At 39.9% G+C, this 17,124-nt stretch overlaps 1 protein-coding gene across 1 annotated transcript in view; it reads left to right on the top strand.

The window, feature by feature from the left end:
* The window catches only part of DCUN1D2 (defective in cullin neddylation 1 domain containing 2), a 35,939-nt gene that overhangs the window by 2,688 nt on the left and 16,127 nt on the right, over positions 1 to 17,124 (top strand). The window contains 5 exon segments of the mRNA XM_054565889.1: positions 2,370 to 2,471; positions 2,473 to 2,556; positions 3,786 to 4,002; positions 6,513 to 6,681; positions 11,940 to 12,070. Of these exon segments, the coding sequence (XP_054421864.1) occupies positions 2,370 to 2,471; positions 2,473 to 2,556; positions 3,786 to 4,002; positions 6,513 to 6,681; positions 11,940 to 12,070 (703 nt within the window).

The raw sequence follows: 17,124 nt of genomic DNA, 5'->3' as shown, positions 1-17,124 counted from the left end.
TTGTAATGGGTGACGTCAAATTGGTGCAACTTTAATGATAGTTCCCTTCCTTTTCATTCTCGTCAGAGACATGTTATGGGCTAAGCCTAGGCCCATGGCGCCTCTTTTTCCTTCAGAACCAGCACCTTTATACCACTTACAGGTTCAAGGTTGTAAGATCTGTCTTATGACATATCAGGCACTTGGAATAGATAGAAAAGGGATTTATTTATTTCTCTAACTGCAGGTCCACCCATTTTGTCACCTAGCACAGTAACAATTCAGACCACATTGTGCGGCCTGTGTGGATATACTCCTGCACCTCCTTTTCTAGAGTTTTCGCAAAACAGTCCCCTTCAGACTGTTGCTATAACTTTTTGTCACATACAAGGAAGGGCTTCAAGAGGTCATTAACAAGAAAAGTACCTCAAGATTAGGCATCATCATATCTTCCAGCTGTCTGTCAACATATACTCCTTGTGGATCTATCAGTTGTATAAAGCTGGTTAAACACTTAGGTTACCTGACAGTTAGTTACTCTGTTGATTAATCTTGGAGCTTCCAAGGGTGTGCTACCTTGGATTTCTTTTGAGGTGGAATCTATGAAACATAAAATTAACTATTAAAAATCGTGCAGTTCAATTGCATTTAGTGCATCCACAACATTGTGCTACCACCACCTCTATCCAAATATTTTCACCATCCCGAAGAAAACCCCACACCCATTAGCATCCACTCCCCTCAGCCCAGCTCCCGACAACCACCAAGCTGCTTCAGTCCCTATGGACTTGCCTTATAGAATCATACAATGCATGATTTTTTATGACTGACTTTCACTCATCATGTTTGCAAAGTTCACCCACATCATAGCATCAGTACTTTATTCCCTTTTATGACTGAATTTCATTGTGTATATATATATATACCAAATATTGTTTTACAACATGACAAAATTTTGAAACCTAGCATTGATGGCAATTTCCATAATAAATATACCATGGTTATTTTTAATGGTGTACCATTTTGAGGTTGAACATCTGTTTCTATCTTAAGTTTGCTGAGGTAACCCTTGGCTTTGCCCATCCTCCCTTGGGGAGGCTATCAACTTCATAAAAATATACTAGCTTTATTTTTGTCTGCTTACTATCAAAACTTATGGGATCTGCCCTAATTTAGCTAAATTTGATCTTAGTGGAGAATATTCCTTAAACTCTTTCTCTAGTTCTTTTCAAAGGCTCAATTTCAGGAAATAATGTATAGAATATTTATGAGTATTCCATGTATTCCCCTAGAATATAGATCAGGATTGTAAATTACAGGCTAGCTGCCTGTGTTTTTGAATAAAGTTTTATTGATACACAGCATGCCCACTCGCTTGCATGTCGTCTATGGCTGCTTTCATTGCAATGGCAGCGTTTAGTAGCCACCACAGAGACCAGTGGCTCCTCAGCTAGCTTGTCAGTTCTTAATCATAGTTCCACCTTCCCCTGTCCTCTGAGGAACCAGTAGATGGGCTTAAACATTCTGTGAAAAGCCTGAAATTTTATGCAGAACTACATGTACATCTGTGTACCATGTGTTTTCCTGGAGGGAGGATCTGTGACTTTTATAAGATGACAAAGGGACCCAAGCCCCCAAATGATCAACTTTGTTCTAAGTAGCCAAAATGCTAATTTTCTGTGTTACTCTAGATCAGCAGGTCTCAGACTTTTTAGTCCCAGTTCCTCTATGCACTTTAAAAAATTATTGGGACTCCAAATATCTTTTGTTTATGTGGATAGTAGCCATCGGTATGTACCATATTAGACATTAAAATGGACCCTAGCAGGTGTGGCTCAGTGGCTTGAGTGCTGGCCTACGAACCAAAGGGTCACTGGTTGGATTCCCAGTGAGGGCACATGTCTGGGTTGCGGGCCAGGTCCCCAGTAGGGGGTGCTCGAGAGGCAGCCACACATTGATATTTCTCTCCCTCTCTCCCTTCCTTCCCCTCTCTCTAAAAATAAAATCTTTTTTAAAACAAAGAAATTAAAATGGAAAGTTTAAAAATATTTATATACTTATAATAATAAACCCATTGCATATTTACATTACATTACATTTTTGCAGATATCTTTAATGTCTAGCTTAATAAAAGGTAGGTTCTCAGATGTTCTGTGTTCACTCTGCTGTGATCTCACAAGTTGTATAGCCTCTGGCAGCCTCTCCGGTACACCAATGAGAATGAGAAAGGCAGAGAGTGGCTTGGAATCATTATGGAGATTGTTTGGTCATGATGGAGCCCCTGAAAGGTCTCAGGACCCTGGGGTCCCCAGACCATGCTTGGAGAGCAGTGTATTTGGACTGCATTGTCTATGTTCCTGCTGAATTATACTATGCTATTTTGGTATCAGCGTGCATGGAGGGATACCTTAAAGAAAAGCTCTGGGAGCCTTGCTCTGCTGCTTATTGCTGGCATCTGCGAGAGCAGTCAGTCTAGTACGAAGGGGACGTTGCACATTGCCCTTCCATGAGCGGCCGGAGGAGACGCTTCCTTCGGGTTTCAGTGCCAGGAGGAGCTGTGCCACTTCGGGGCCACTGGTAGGTTTTAAAGTCTTATAAAAGCAGATTTTCCAAACTAGGCCTGTTTTTTCCCTGCTTTGGCAACTGGGAAGCTCGGAGCCTAATTTTCAGCTAACTTTCAGCTCTTGTTTGTGGTATGCGTGTCTGTATCTTATCCTTGGCTGGCTAATTTTCCTTTTCCCTCCTCTCAATTTCTTCATCTATATCCTGTTCTCCATTTACATAGTTTTGTAAATTATATTTTATTTTGGGTTTCTCTAAATTGTCTCATCTTTTTTTTGTTAAACAAGATTGAATATAAATTCTTGTAAGTAAAATTTCCCCCTTACATTATATGTGAAGCCTTAGTATCTAGTAGATTGAGTCCATTTTGATGTATAGAAATTAGTAAATCACTTTTATTTCTGGTGTCATTTTCATCAAGTTACCCTAGATAAATAGAAACTTTACTATCCTATATCTGGAAGTTAAGATGTATTTTGTTTCATTATATACTATATATAGTACAGTTACTTGGCAGTTTTGTTATTTGCTACCTACCGACAGCCTCTGCCCTATTTTTCTATTTTATTTCTGTCTCATGTGCACAGACATTCTTGCTATTAGTATCATATTCATTTAGTTGTGACAGGCTTTTTGTACCTGCTTTTGGAACTTCTGTAAATTATTTTTAACACTATGCTTAATTATATGTGTATGTTTTCATCTGTGTGCTTCTGCTGATTTTAAACTGGGAAAAACTTTAAAAGATGTTTCCAAACTGGGAAACCTTCCTCCTGTTCATTAAAGCCTGAAATTAATTGAAGCCAAAGAGAACCTTATAGGTGGGCGGCAATGATATGCTCAGACCTTGGGTCACACACCCAGCCTTACTTCATCAGGGGGCTACATGTGTGTCTAAAGAGGGATTTTACGGAGACTTAGGAAAAAATGTACTTCATGCAAATTGAACTGGGTAGAGATCAAAATGTGTTTTGTGTAAAATATTGAGTCTCATAATTTTTTGAAGATTAGCCTTTGCATATTTGTTGCTATATAGATGCTGTCGTTTCAATTTTCAGAAGACTGTGCAGTCTTTTTAACTGATGAAGAACAAGCCTTTGTCTTCCTGTAATTCTGAAGTGAAGTTGAGTCACCCAACAAGAAAAAAACTAAGTCCAGTTAAAATATAGGCATTAGTAATAGAATGCTGAAACAAACCTCTGGATTGGCTTCATTGGCTTTCCTGCTTCTTTTGCATCCCAAAGCATAAGCTTAAGTCATCTCAGAAGGACAAGGTCCGCCAGTTTATGGCATTTACTCAGGCTGGCGAAAGAACTGCCATCTACTGCTTAACACAGAATGAGTGGAAACTAGACGTGGCCACCGACAACTTCTTCCAAAACCCAGACTCCTTCCACAAGGAATCCATGAGAAACACAGTGGACAAGAAGAAGCTGGAGCAGCTGTATAACAGGTACAAAGGTAAGGGTGACAGTGACGACAAGGGCAGGTGGTGGAGAACTTGCTTCCATCTCTAGGGAATGTAACAGAATCAGTGTTCCATTTCTTGAATTCCTGATGGTGTGTTCAAAAGACCTCCAAAATGCTGTTCCTACTCTTCCTGATATGCAGCTGCAAAATCCAACAGTTAAATGGAACCGTGACTATTAATCAATATAGAGGAGGGGTGGGATGAGAAGAGAGGGGTCTAAAGTCTGATTGGCAGTCAGTTCTTGTCACTGGGATTGCCAGTGGCAGGGGAGCCCTCAGTGGCATAGTGTCGTGGCCAGGTGGCTACACCTGTGAATACAGTGTTTTTGCTCCAAGCAGTTCCATCGAGGCTGTGATATTGGTAGTGAGAAAGTTGTTTAAGAACAGTACCAAATCATAAAAAATACTTCTGACACACCAGTAAAAGCCAGCCCTCTCTTATGACAGTGTAGTGGTGTTGGAACTCTGAAACAGCTTCAGTTCTTGCATGAGCTTTGGGACAACCTCTCACTAAAGAAAACTTTGTGTTGGACATTGGGGACGATTGTTATTTTTACTGAAATCAGCACCTGGAAGGGAGCTTTCCATATCAAAATAGGGTCATACTGCAAAAATCAGTCTGCATGATGAAGGGGTACAGGTTCAAATCACTCACCAGGCTTTCACATTTCATATCGGACGCCAAGTCTACGCTGTAATGGGAGAGGCAGCAAGATTTAGAGTTGCCTGAGTTGATTTATTTTTTTCTAAAAGTTTCTAAGGCTAATCTTTATATTTCCAAAACTTTAAAAAAAAAAAAAACTTATTTAAACAAGTATTAACTCAAACAGAATAACTCCCTTGGCTTTAAAGTCTTGTTTATTATTTTCATGTTTTACTTTTTTAATCTGTCTTTTTAGATCTGAAGCATAGATTGAAAATTGCATCCTTTTTTTAAAAAAAAATCTTGGTTCAGAAACATATTCTACGGTTAAAAAAAGATTTGTACTGGTAGTTCTCGAAAAAGTGAACATTATTTATAATTAAGCTTTAGTGTGCTTTAAATTTTTTTGGCTAAGCCAATTGTTGAGCTAATTTTGTAAGTCATGCTATGCAGATTTTAAAAATTATTCAAATATGTGCAGCTGCCTTTGAAAAAATACTTTTATATAAGTGAAAATTGTCATTTTTTTTTAGTTTAAGCTCCATCCCTTCATTATTTAATATTATCCATGAAATTCTAGTCTCTTAAAGTAGATACATGGTAAAATCATTTTGGGTTCTAAAAATAAATATATTGTTCAAAGACTAGTCACAAATATAATGTTGCTTATTGCATTTAATATATACAAATGAATGCTTCCAACATTACTTTAAAATAATATTGTATATGAAATTCATCAAGATCGCTTATTAGATGAGAGCATTGTAGACCAATTTTTTTATTATCCTAAAAATCTGTAATGTTAAGGGCATGGAATTGAATAGAAAGGCAAGTGAGAATGTTTTACAGAACCTCTGTCCTGTGTGCCCACGACTGCGGTTGTTCTCTCACTAATACTTTTGAAATAATATAAATAAAATAGAGTTGAAAAGATAACTGTGGTTTCATTCATTTAATCATCAATCTTTCTTTAATTTATATATTTTATATCTATATTTACAGAATATATTTTTATATATAACATTTTTATTTATAGATATAAAAATGCATTATATATAACTTAAATGACCAAAATTAAAATTTGTATGACAGAAGTTTATCACTATCTTATTTAAGCAAAGGAGCTATAAGTATTCTGTTTGAACCTTCTAAACTGACAGAATTAACACATATGTTATGATCATATATTATGATGCACACAATGTGTCTGAAATTACTAGATGTAGTTTGGGGAGGCCTTGCTGGGATTCTTCTTTTAATAGATTTTACTATTTGATTTTCTAATGAGGAAATGCTAAGTTTCTTAATTTTATTTATAAACCAGATATGAAGGGCAGGAGAAGCCTGAATTTCTAAGCTATTAAACATGGATGCATAAACTGAGTGATTTGAAAATAAGTATTGTACAGTAGCATTAGAGCTGTAGCAAATGAAATCACTTTCGAAAGAAAAACATGAATCTTTTGGTGGGGTTGTGATAAAAACTTAAAATATTATAAATGCTTTACCAATGCAGTATTTTTGTAACAATCTGCCTTTGGGCAAACTAAAATTTTGGGAACTTGAATTTTATTTTACTTTAGGGACATTAAATTTTTCTTGATGAAGTCTTCTTAAAGAAGTCTCAATGATTTTTTTTCCCACTACATCCCAGAAACCTAGACTTTAAAAATAAGAGTATTTTCTGGATAAATTATTTGTTGCTATCTTTCACATGTAGTAGATAATTGCATTCTGTCTATTGATATACTTGTAACAATCTTGTTAGAACTATGTAGCAGACGTATGATTCTAACAACCAATTTTAGTCATACTTTTCAAAATAGTATAATTCTTTTTTCCTTAATTTTAACTATAGACCCACAAGATGAAAATAAAATTGGAATTGATGGGATTCAACAGTTTTGTGATGATTTAAGCCTAGACCCTGCCAGTATCAGCGTTTTGGTTATAGCATGGAAATTCAGGGCAGCGACCCAATGTGAATTTAGCAAAAAAGAATTTGTAGATGGCATGACAGAGCTGGGGTAAGTAAATCGGTCTCAGTTTAAATTATTTTCAGAAATAAAGATACCGTCGACATTAATTCTTTTTCAGCCTGTAAATATTAATTTTGTATCAATTTATTTTTCGTGTATCTTATGAGTTTCTTATGCATCTGCACTATATTAAGACTTTGATTTCCCTTTAAATTCCTATTTAAGCTTTATTTAATAATCTTATTCAGATAATCCCATATGTACCTTATTTTCTCCTTAAAAATTTTTTTTTGTTTTAAAATGACAGTAAACATCAGGATGTTTTTGTTTGTTTTCAGCTATTTAGTTTATATCATAATACTGTATACTAAATGTGTCATTTAGTATGTTGCTATATTAAACATTAATAAAATGTCATTTTCATTTTTGCTTGTAATATTTTCTCTGTTCTACCTAGTAGGTTGGAATAAAAGCTTCATTAATAATTTAAAATGTTTCTCACTTGTCAGATAAGTCAAAGTAAACGAAAGCATATAACATAAATGTCTTTTAATCATTAAGCCTATTGAACTATTTCATGAGGTTATATAAAAGCCAACTTACTTGACTTACTGATATTCTAATATTCCAATGTTGACAACTTAAACTAGCTTTTTTTTTTTTAGTTCTTAAATGAGCTTGAAAGCCTAAGGTAAACATGCTCTTAAGGCATGTGCTTACAGCATTCAGGTTGGGGGGCAGGGAGGATAGGGCATTTGTTGTTTCCATTAAACTGATAAATCTGTTCTATCTGTCAGCCTTGTGGCAGGGGTGTTCAACCTTCTGGTGTCTCTGGGCCACATTGGAAGAAGAGTTGTCTTGGGGCACACATTAAATATATTCTGACATAATCACAAAAACATCATATAATGTTTTCAGTAAATTTACAATTTCTGTTGGGCCATATTCATAACCATCATGGGATGCATGTGGCCCCTGGGCCGCAGATTGGATACTCCTGGTAGAGGATAAACTCGAGAAGACTTTCGTTTCTAGTGTCATCTTACCATTTCCTTGTGGTTTTATAAAACCAACTAAACAAAAGGGAACATTATGACAATGGTGTAATAGCAAATTTAATGTTCTTTGTACTAGGAAAGCCCAGTAGTTTTAGAATGGGGAACAACCTATTAGAAGAAGTATTCCAAGCCCTGGCTGGTGTCACTCAATGGATTGAGTGTCAGCCTGAGAACCAAAAGGTCACTGGTTTGATTCCCTGTCAGGGCACATGCCTGGGTTGCAGGCCAGGTCCCCATTTAGGGGCGTATAAGAGGCAACCCCACATTGATGTTTGTCTTCCTCTCTTTCTCCCTCTCTTCCCCTCCCTCTAAAAATAGATAAATGAAATCTTAAAAAAATAAAAAATAAATGAAGTATTCCATGCACACAATACTAAACACTATCCCATCTGTTAAAATCTCCCCAAAACGAGAGATTTGGAAATAAGTGCTTCTTGTAGAAACATGTACTGGCCATTCCAAGGCACTGTATTCAGATATGTTGTAGAAGTAAAAATTTAAAATTCCTGACTATTATCTTATTACGTGTCATAACTCAAAAACCATACTTTAAAGATTTTGAGTGTGAGCTCCTGTGAAATGTGTTAGCCAGTTTCATGCCCTTTCATATGGAGTGTACAGAAAGTAATTGAAAATTTGGATTAAGTTAATGATTGTTAATGGTACTGCTCTCCACATCTCACAGGGCAGTTAAAGGTTAAAGCGCTTTATAAATATTAAAGTGCTATATACTAAGTGAAAGTACTATTCATGTGTTAGTAAAGTATATTGTAAAGATGACCTCAGTGCTTTTAGGGATGCAAAGAACTGTTGCCTTATAGTCTAAATAGCACTAAGCTTTAAAATATACTTTGGCTTTTGTGTCTGCTCTATTTATTTTTTGTTACACTTTTTTCCTAGCTGTTAATTACTCACTTTGGCTAGACTACCTGCCATTAGCAGTTAATCTTACATCCTTTCATTGGGCGCTTGAGGATCCTTACGTAGGCTGAGTAGACTTTATGAAATACTTTGACATCTTTGTAAAAACAAAAAATTGACTGTATGTGTGGCTCTATTTCTGGGCTCTCTATTGTAGTTCATGGGTCTGTTTATCTGTCCTCACGCTTTGAGTTTAACCAGATTGCAGGACACAAGGTCAGCAAACAAAACGTGATGTTATTTCAAAATGCTGAATGCAACAGTGCAACAAAACAAAGTGAATTCTAAATATATGTCATTTCCAGTAGCATCAAAAATACAAAACACCTAGGATAAATCTAATTAAATATGTGTGCTACCTCCATAGAGAAAACAACTCACTGAGAGACAGAAAACCTGGAGAAATGGAGAAATATACCTCATTTTTAGGTTGGAATTTTTAGTGTTTGATCCCACATTTTTCTGTACATTTAATCTGATCTCAACTGAAACCCTAATAAGTAGTAGGTTTATGTATGTGTAATTTGACAAGCTGATTTTAAATTTATATGAATATGCACAGTCAAGAATAGCTAACAATTCTTAAAGAAAAAAAGAATGAAGAAGATTTGTTCTACCAGATACTCAGGACTTTTCAAATAATAGTAACTAAGACTATATTGAGTATCAGAATAGGTAAAGAGACCCGTGGAACAGAATGGAGGGCCCAGAAACACCCCGTGTATACAGGTGCATTTGATTTATGGCAGAGGCAGCACTTTAGGAAAGTGGAAGAAGGACATCTTTTCAGTAAATGATCCTGGAGAACTGGCATATGGGGAAAAAACTCATCTTGACCCCTACCTCACACCGTACATAAAAATCAGTTCTAAGTGGATTGTAGATCTCTATGTGAAAGGGTAAGACAGAAGCCCCTAGAAAATAGTGAAGGGGAATATCTTTATGATCATGCAGTAGGAAAAGTTTTAAAGTATCACCAAGAAAACACTATGAAGAAGATTGATAGAATGTACTATACTAAAAATAACATCATTAAGAAACACCATCAAGGAAGTGAAAAGGCAGCTCATATTCTGAAGTACTTGAAAAGTACTTAACTGACAAAGGCTTGTATCCCTAAGATATAAAAAAATTCCTATATAACAATAAGAAAAAGATAGTCTAATTGAAAATGGGCAGGAGACTTGAGCAGGCATTTCACAAAAGAGAATTTCTAAATGGCCAATGAAAATAAAAGAATATGTTTAATTTCCTTCATTGGGGAAGTGCAAATAAAAACTACAGTGAGCCCTGGATGGTGTGGCTCAGTGGATTGAGCACTGGCCTGCAAACCAAAAGGTTGACAGTTTGATTCCCTGTCAGTGCACATTCCTGGGTTGTGGGCCAGGTCCCCAGTTGGGGGCGTGCAAGAGGTCTAATGGATTGATGTTTCTCTCACACATCGAGGTTTCTCTCACTCTCTTTCGCCCTCCCTTCTCCTCTTTCTGAAAATAAATAAGTAAAATCGTTAAAAGAAAAACTGCAGTGAAATAGAACCTCACAACCCACTCTCTAGAAGGGCTAAATAAGACACAGTCACAAATGCTGGTGAAAGTGTGAGGCACCTGGAACTCCAGTGTACTGCTGGTGGGAGTGTGAAGTGGGGCGATCACATTGGGTGACTGATATTCCTTACCAGATCGAAGGTGCTCAGCCCCTCTGACCCAGCTGTTCTGCTCTTGGGTGTTCCCAACATAACACATGGATGCGTGTGCCAAGATACATGTACAGAAACATTTCTGACAACGTTCTTTGTAACCAGAAAACTAGAAACAGCCAAAATATTTCTCATCAATAGAATATATAAATTACAAAAAACCCCGAATATAATGGAATGCTATATGGCATTGAACATGAACCAACCACAGCCACACATACCAACATAAATAAACCTCACAGACGTAATGTTGACACAGAAAGCCAGACCAAATAACACACATGGTAAGTTCCCACTTAAAAAGTTCAGAAACAGGAATAACTAACTCGTGCTGTCAAATAGTGCCTGTTGGAGTGAGGGAGGCATAAAGAAAAGCAGGGACGTGACCACATGGAGGAAAGACGTTGTGACAGGGCAGGGCATGCGGCCACTCCCAAGGTGCTGCTGTCTGCCGGTTCTTGATGTGGGCGGCTGCACTCAGGAGCACCCATGGCAGTCCTTGAAGCTCTGCATTTGTGTTTCTGCATGTGCTCGTGGACTTGTTGGTCTGTGGTTGGCTCTGGCCACTCCAGGACTCTCTCCATTGTCTTTCCTCAGCCCTGCCCTCCTCGGGTGCCTGGATAACTGAAGTGTTGCTTTTGTTCTCTTCTTTGCTGTGCAGTCAAAATAAAAATGACAAATTTTATGTTTTGCTCTTCTAGATGCTCCTTTTTTAAAAAAAGATTTTACTTATTTTTAGAGAGAGGGGAAGGGATGGAGAAAGAGGGAGAGAAACATTGATGTGTGAAAGATACATCAATGAGTTGCCTCTCGTACACCCTTAATAGTGAACCTGGCTGGCAACCCAGGCATGTGCCAGGTACATGGCCAGCATCCCAGGCATGTGACTTTTTGGTTCGCAGACTGGCACTCAATCCACTGAGCCACACCAGCCAGGGCTAGATTCTGCTTTAAAGGCTTTTTATAGTTTTAAATGTTACTGATTTTGGAGGACAACTCAATTTTAAAACAATAGAGTTGTGTCTTATTACACTTGGATATTTTACATCTAACCTGCTGTAATGAAGAAACCCCTAGATACAGTAGCTCAGGGCTCCAGGTTCATCTTGCTGTTGTAAGACAGTACAGGGGTAGCAGTGGCATGGCTGGCAGAGTAACACAGTTCTCCAAGGTCACTGAGGCAGTGGAGTCTTGTCACTCTCTCATCTCAGGTCATTGGCCTCTGTGGTATCAAAGCTATAGCGTTAAACCATGTTTATATTCCATGTGCTCCATGTGCTCATATTCCAGTTCACACAGAGGAGAGCAAACAATTTTGGCTTTTGATTTTTTACTTTGAATGACAGCTTTATTAAAATATAATGCACATGCCACACAATTCACTGATTTACAGTGTGCAAATTAGCGGTGGCAGTGTATTCGCAGAGCTGTGCAGCCATCACCACAGTCAGTTTGAGAGCATTTCAAGGCTTTTTAGCTAGAGAAAGGGGCCCACGAGAATTCCACCTACCCATCCCCCTTAGACCCACGCCTTAGGCCGCACCAAATCACTGCGAAGCTGAGAACTGCCCAGGCCTGGGGAGGCCTGTCTGCTGCCATTAACAAAGCATTGTCTCTGTCTCTTGTCACAGGTGTGACAGCACAGAAAAGCTGAAAGCTCTTCTGCCAAGACTGGAACAGGAGCTTAAGGACACCGCGAAGTTTAAGGATTTCTATCAGTTTACTTTTACCTTTGCTAAGAACCCTGGGCAAAAAGGTCTAGGTGAGTATAAAACCCAAATTTGCAAGGAGCCACATCTTATGACACTGTAAGGAGGCATGATCAACAAGATTTCAGTCCTGCCTACTGTTATTATCCCTCTTTGCGCTCTTTTTCTTTCCACTGACTTAACTCCACGTGCAGGTAGGCCAGTTCATAGTACCATATACTTGAACACCTCAACCAATATCACTCTCAGATTCTGGGTTTAAATATTTAAAGTTTAAAGTGTAAATGAATTTGCAAATGCTCCATGTGCTCTCATATTGATGTGTAATTGACTAATGAGTTAGAGAGGTCGGCAGTTAACGTTGACAGTCAGCATGCTTGTCCTGGCTAGGTGTGCGACCCTGCCGATGGTGTTGCTGAGTTACCAGGTGACGCCAATCTTGTCCGATCTGGAGGTTTAAAGTTAACGTACTTGAAACCAATTCTGATGTGTGTTGGATTACTTTAGTGCAGGCATACCTCGTTCACTGTGCTTCACAGATACTGTGTTTTCATCAACATTGAGGCACGACCCTCCACCAGCAAAAAAGATTACAGCTCTCTGAAGGTTCAGATGATAGTTAGCATTTTTTAGCAATAAAGTATTTTTAAAGTATGTATGTTGTTTTTTTAGACATAATGCTATTGCACATTTAATAGACTATAGTATAGGTGTGAATATAAATTTTATAGGCACCGGAAAACGAAACATTTGTGTGACTGATTTCGTTGTGATAGCTACCTGACTGCGGTAGCCTGGAACGGAGCCCACGGTGTCTCCGATGTGCGCCTGCACATCCTTCAGAGTTGTATGATTTTGTTATAATATGACTTCGGTCTTACTGTGTATGTTACATTTGGAAGATTTTTAACCTAAAATTTTTGTTTGAATTTTTGGTTTATATGAGGGTTTTATATTGCTTATTTTCATTTGGTTTGCGCCTAAGTACTATACAGTTTATTTTTATTTTATCTCTTTGTAAAAATAAATCAGTATTGACCTATATTTTGCTGGCTAATGTAACAGATTTATTTATGTTTAATTCATTAAAATCTGCCTTCTTACAAGTTTGAGGGGGTTACATATTCTTTTTACAGGGATTAAACAGGTATATTAGAAAGTACATTTTGAAGAAAAGTTCTTATAAATAAAAGCAATTATTATAAGATGACCAAAATTAGGTAGGAAACATGAAAGGGGCTTGAAAATTTGTAGATAGAAAAATCCACAGCAAGCATTTGGTTTCAGATCCTGACTTCACTCATGCATGTTTGCAGGTGTGTGTGTGCACTAGATGGTCTCTGTCTTTCTGACTTCCTTTCGTTCCTTCTCCTAGCAAAAGATCAAATGCAGGTACAGACTGAGGCAGCAGGCACTTCGGTCCTTCCATCAGGGAGGTGGGCAGTAGGCACTTCTGCCGCAGCCCAGGGAGGTGGCAGGAGGCTTTTCTGTCTCAGATCAGGAAGACAGGCAGCTGTCTTTTCCTAAGCACCATTTCCTACTTCCCATGGCAGGGAATGTTTTCTTCTCTTTCTTTTCTCCGGGGTTGTGGGGTCCATTTTACTGTCGGTGCATTGCACTGTGATGAGTCTTCCGTCAGTATCCGTCTCTCTAAGCTGGCCACCATGTGAATGGGTTTCTCGCCCTGCATGCCACCTCACAGGTCATGCACCTGCCCCCTCAGGACCTGAAAAGGGCCTCTACCGCTAGGGTCCTATTCAGGAACTTGGAACCTCAGAAGGTGGGAATGGGAGAATCACTGGGAAAATAGGAAGGTAGTTTTTCCTACTCAAGGAAGCAGGTAAGCAAAAAGAGGCTGTCAGTTGCATGAAGCCACAGCAGCGAGGTGTTTCTGACATCACAGGGCTTTGTACATTCCCCACTTTGTCATGAGTCAGAGGGCCGATGTCATGGAAGATATTTCTGGGACCCATGGGAAGAGATGGTTCTGACACATCTGTTTGTGAAGAAAAGTATTGATTTCCTGTTTGGCCTGATGTCAGTGAGGGATCTGTTTTCGTAACCAAGTGCACAGAGTGAAAGGAAAGCGTCCACAGCAGCACCGGGATGATGGCTGAACGTGAGCAGTGAGAAGCAGCAGGAGCTGGGTTCCGTCTGTTCTCACCCCGTCCTAGAGACCAACGCATGGTCCACCGGCTGCGATAAGGGGGCCTCGAGACCGCTGCAGGCATGAGCCCTGACTTGCCCCTGGCCTCTCTGTGGCTCAGCAGGGCGTCGCCTGGAGAAGAGCTTGCCAGATGCTTCCAGAAGGACCACAGGGAGGCAAGGTTCTGAGGCATTGGTAGCAGGGACCTGGTTAAAGTAGAATTCCAGATAATTCCAGTTTATTAGTGCAGAGTGGAGAGTTGGACTCGTGGTCTTATAGTCTTGGGAAAATTAAAATATTTGGCATACTTTAAAAAGAAATAATCGTACAGTGAGGATAAAATTGAAGTGGAATGATAGCACGTCACGCCAGCGGTGCTGCCTCAGCCCTGGACACACTGGTCTCTCTCTGTATCTTCTCTGCCACTCAGATGTCCAAACCCAAGACTGACAGTCAGTGTGGTTTTCGTTTGTAGGTGGTGGCTTTCATTTTTTCCCTTATTCCCAGAAAGAGAGGCAGGAACTAGCATTTATGAAGCACATATGATGTGGCAGGCAGGTACCTTCATCTAATTAACATGTGGCCTTACACCCATTTTATGAACTGGGAAGCTGTGGCTAAGACACAGAAGGACTTGTTGGAGCAATGAGCACAGGCTGTGGCAGCGGGGTTTGGAGCCCACGCTCGCCTGTCCCGTGTGTTCACACCTCCCTGATGGGCTGCCTGACGTGGGCCGAGGGCGAGAACCAGGGCCCGGGTGCGCTAGGAGTCTGCGGGGGCGGGGGGCAATGACGTGGCGCCCAGCCCCGCCGTCCCGCTGTCAGGCCCTGCAGGGGATGTTGGATGATCGAACTAGGGTCAGGTCTGCCTGCTGGTCGCTCTGCTTGCCTTGGCACTGCCTTCCTTCTAGGGCTTTCTCCTCCGAGCCTGGCTGGCCCTTGTCCCCCAGGGCCCTCGTCCCCCAGAGCCCTCATATTCTCAGATCACTCCAGGATTCACCTTTAACCATCTCTGTGCCAACGTATTTCCCATTCTACCTACATTTGCATTTCATATTACTTGGTTTCAATTTACTTGTTTTGTACTATGCATATATATTACATGAGCAAAATATATTACAATTTTAAAACTCCTAAAATGTTCACAGTTCTGTTTTAGCACAAATGACTTCACCTCAATTTTTAGAGCAACAAACATTGCCAAAAAACATAGTGAGTCCTGGCTGGGGTGGCTCAGTGGATCGAGCACAGACCTGCAAACCAAAAAAGCATAGTGATCTCCTCCTGTAGTGTTGCTTCATCTGGTTATATCCAGGTTGGAGCCATGTAGACGTGATGGGTTGGGTCATTCACTCTGGCATGTGGGCAGAAAAAGCTTTCTCACTCTCTGAAAGCTGCTGAAGCGTGTCCTGACTGAGGACATATGACCTGGTGTGTGAGCTGCAGTGTGTCCTGACTGAGGACACGTCATCTGGTGTGTGAGCTGCAGCGTGTCCTGACTGAAGACACGTCATCTGGTGTGTGAGCTGCAGCGTGTCCTGACTGAGGACACGTCACCTGGTGTGTGAGCTGCAGCGTGTCCTGACTGAGGACACGTCGCCTGGTGTGTGAGCTGCTGTGTGTCCTGACTGAAGACACGTCGCCTGGTGTGTGAGCTGCTGCGTGTCCTGACAAGCAAGCGTTGCCTGGCGGTCCGGCCCCGCGGTTTGCCAGATTTGAAGGCTTGAGTGTCATTCTCACTAGGAGATGTTGTGACTTTGGTCAGAGTAGCTATGGCAATCAGTTGTTAAGAGCATTGTCTTGCCTTGTATGTGGTGCTATTATGAAGACATCAGCCTATGAACTTTGTTCTCACAGTGATAAAATAGATGATCAGGAGACCAGTTACCAAGTTCAACCCCTGACTTCCCTGCCTCACCCCAACTGAAAATGACTCCCTTTACATTCTCTAGGCCTTGCTCCCCGATGACACTTCCAACCTCAGCTTTATTTATTTATTTTTTTAAATTCGATCTATTGTAGCTCCATTCTTTTCAACTGCAAAGCTTATTTTCTCTTCAGGAATCTTACAAATGCCTGGAGGAAGCATACCTTAACTGTCATTTCCACTACAGCAAGGATTTAGTCGCTGCCATTGAAGCAGATTGGCATTCAAGATGTGCAGTGAACCTCTGAGGGAGGGGCCTCCCTGAAAGGGGGATCAGGACACGTGGGAGGCGTAGGGAGTGCCGGAAACTTAGCCTTGTCCTAGGCTGCGCTGTGGTGCCTTCCATCTTGGGTTAGCAGCTCTTAGGTTACCAGCCCCTGGTTTATATAATGGTGTAAGAGTGTTTTCTCTTTTAATTATGTTGGGAAAACTACAAAAAATGTATAAAATGTTATTAGCTCTGTGCTGACGGACAGAGTGGTTGTTCACGTGGAGGTGAAGAGCTCGCATCATGCTGTGTTACGTGGGGGTGGCGGTCGGCATTGAGTCCAGCGGCCTGAGTCCAGCCAGTCACTTTCTCCCAAACCCTTTTCATCTCTACTTTGTTTCTGATTAAAAACTGTCCTCATTTTTCACCTTTCTCTTTCTCTTGTTGAGTTTATTTGCTCTTGCATTATTTGTAGTTTAAGTATTTCTGAAATAATAATTTTTCATTTCTCATTCTTGGGTTTTGTCACCTTGTTTCTGAGTTTTTCTAATTCTGATATATGTTCTTTCATGTTTTGTGTCATTTCTTAATGTCTTTTCGCTTGTTTTGAAATGGGAGGTCACAATTTTGATCTGTATTGGAATGTTTCCTGGGATGCATACGTTCTCTAGGGATGATGTTCTGTTCATATTATCTTTTTCCTTAGGATGGTATTATAAGGGATTTGATCTCAGTGCTTTCTTCTTGCTCCCATTCATGTGAAAGTAGCTTTCCTGGACTTTTAGAAGGAGGATGGTTCAGGGCAGCATGCTAACTTCCTAGAACTA

This window comes from Pteronotus mesoamericanus, unplaced genomic scaffold, assembly GCF_021234165.1.
Source record: "Pteronotus mesoamericanus isolate MK-2021 breed Mesoamerican mustached bat unplaced genomic scaffold, CSHL_Meso_final contig_169, whole genome shotgun sequence".
Classification (NCBI taxonomy): domain Eukaryota; kingdom Metazoa; phylum Chordata; class Mammalia; order Chiroptera; family Mormoopidae; genus Pteronotus; species Pteronotus mesoamericanus.
This window is presented reverse-complemented; position numbering and strand designations above follow the sequence as displayed.